The sequence below is a fragment of the Mandrillus leucophaeus genome, unplaced genomic scaffold (assembly GCF_000951045.1).
Source record: "Mandrillus leucophaeus isolate KB7577 unplaced genomic scaffold, Mleu.le_1.0 Scaffold107, whole genome shotgun sequence".
NCBI classification, from domain to species: Eukaryota; Metazoa; Chordata; class Mammalia; order Primates; family Cercopithecidae; genus Mandrillus; species Mandrillus leucophaeus.
Genome location: NW_012098876.1, coordinates 51,414 through 53,622, shown reverse-complemented (window position 1 = coordinate 53,622; position 2,209 = coordinate 51,414). Strand labels below are relative to the sequence as shown.

The 2,209-nt window shown below is 44.5% G+C and overlaps 1 protein-coding gene across 4 annotated transcripts in view; it reads left to right on the top strand.

The window, feature by feature from the left end:
- The window catches only part of CNOT10 (CCR4-NOT transcription complex, subunit 10), a 131,701-nt gene that overhangs the window by 98,247 nt on the left and 31,245 nt on the right, over positions 1-2,209 (top strand). For all 4 annotated transcript variants that reach the window (XM_011985311.1, XM_011985320.1, XM_011985302.1 and 1 more), the window contains 2 exons: positions 410-445; positions 636-763. In XM_011985311.1, coding sequence (XP_011840701.1) covers positions 410-445; positions 636-763 — 164 coding nt within the window. The remainder of the gene's footprint in view (positions 1-409; positions 446-635; positions 764-2,209) is intronic.

The window sequence follows — 2,209 nt, the reverse complement described above, 5'->3', positions numbered from 1 at the left end:
GAGGTTGCAGTGAGTCGCACCATTGCACTCTGGCCTGGGGCGGCAACAACAGCAAAACTCCATCTCCAAAAAAAAAAAACAAACAAACCAGCCTGACCAACATGGTGAAACCCCGTCTCCACTAAAAATACAAAAATTAGCCAGGCGTGGTGGCGCATGCCTGTAATCCTAGCTATTCAGGAGGCTGAGGCAGGAGAATCGCTTGAACCCAGGAGGTGGAGGTTGCAGTGAGCCGATATCGTGCCACCGCACTCCAGCCTGGGCAACAGAGCGAGGCTGCGTCTCAAAAAAAAAAAAAAAAGAAAGAAAAGGAAAGAAAATATGCCCTTTGCCTTCTGAGCCTGAGGAAAAAAAAAAGAAAATATACTCTGTTGTTCTGCCCCTCAGATTTATTTTCATGTTTTTGTAGGATCAGACAAAGGTGAAAATGAAGCAATGGAATCCTGTAAGTAAGAAGTTTTGTGATACTTAAGTAGCCTGGCCTGCATTCCAAAAATTAGACCCTAAATCTTCTATGTTCGTTTTTCTGCCTGAGGAATACTGCTGTGCTGAGTGGCTCCTCAAGGCAATAGGTGGGGTTGCTCCTTTGTTGTTTGCACAGCCTCTTCACCAGTGTCTACACTCTTTTTCCTCAGCTGGGAAGCGGGCCCCTCAGTGCTACCCCAGTTCCGTCAACTCTGCCAGGACTGTGATGCTGTTCAACCTTGGCAGTGCTTACTGCCTGAGGAGCGAATATGACAAAGCCCGAAAGTGTCTCCACCAGGTGAGTCCAGACTGGGAGGAACTGAACCTTGTAAAGCAGCCAACACAAGTTTGAGGTTTATATATTTTTTTTGTTATTTTGTTTGAGGCATCTGGTCAGTTTGTTAAACATTGGAATATCACTTTCCCAGATTTAAAAATATTCTTGCAACATAAACAACTGATCAGCATTGTAAATTAACCTAGACACTTAATGAAGAGTTTTTCTTGATGATTTTACTTAATTTTTTTTTTTTTTTTTTTGCCGGGCACAGTGGCTCATGCCTCCCAGCATTTTGGGAGGCTGAGGCGGGCAAATCATGAGGTCAGAAGTTTGAGACCAGCCTGGCCAATATGGTGAAACCCCATCTCTACTAAAAAATACAAAAATTAGCCAGGTTGGTGACACGTGCCTGTAGTCCCAATTACTAAGGAAGCTGAGGCAGGAGAATCATTTGAATCCGGGAGGCGGAGGTTGCAGTGAGCCAAGATCGCGCCACTGCACTCCAACCTGGGCAACAGAGCGAGACTCTGTCTCAAAAAAAAAAAGAATGTTTAAATTTCAAATCAACAGAATAAAAAGCAACTTGGGGCCAGGCACAGTGGCTCACCCACACTCTGGGAGGCTGAGACAGGCAGATCACTTGAGTCCAGCAGTTTGAGACCAGCCTGGGCAACATAATGAGACCATAGCTCTACTAAAAATACCAAAAATTAGCCAGGCATGGTAGTGCATTCCTGTAGTCCCAGATACTTAGGAGACAGAGGTAGGAGGATCACCTGTGCCTGGGAGGTCAAGTCTGCAGTGAGCGAAGATCATGCCACTGCATTCCAGCCGGGGCAACTGGAGCGAGACCCTGTCCCAAAAAAAAAAAAAAGACGAAGGAGTAACTTGACAGTTTTAATTATTAAAATTCCAAAAGATGGAAAACTGTCTAACAGATCACTTATATAAATAATAGTGCATCTGTACAGTTGAAGACAATGCAGCTATAAACTCTGGGTACTAAATTGAAAGATGTCCAAGACATACTAAATGAAAACAGCAAGGTATGAAACAGTTTCTGTACAACCCTGTATACATGCATAAAAGATCTCTGAAAGGACACACCAAGAAACTGTGAATATTAGTTGTAGGGGTGGCAGGATGAATACTACATGGCTGGAGCAGTAGAACGGGAGACTTTTCAGTGTATACTCTTATGCTTTTAAATTTTAAATTGTGTAAATCTTTTTTTCAAAAAGTGAATTATAGACTGGGCGCAGTGGCTCACACCTGTAATCCCAACACTTCGGGAGGCCAAGGCAGGCAGATCCTGAGGTCAGGAGATCGAGACCATCCTGGCTAATACGGTGAAACCCCATCTCTACTAACAATACAAAAAAATTAGCCAGGCGTGGTGGCATGTGCCTGTAGTCCCAGCTACGCGGGAGGCTGAGGCAGAAGAATAGCGTGAACCCAGGAGGC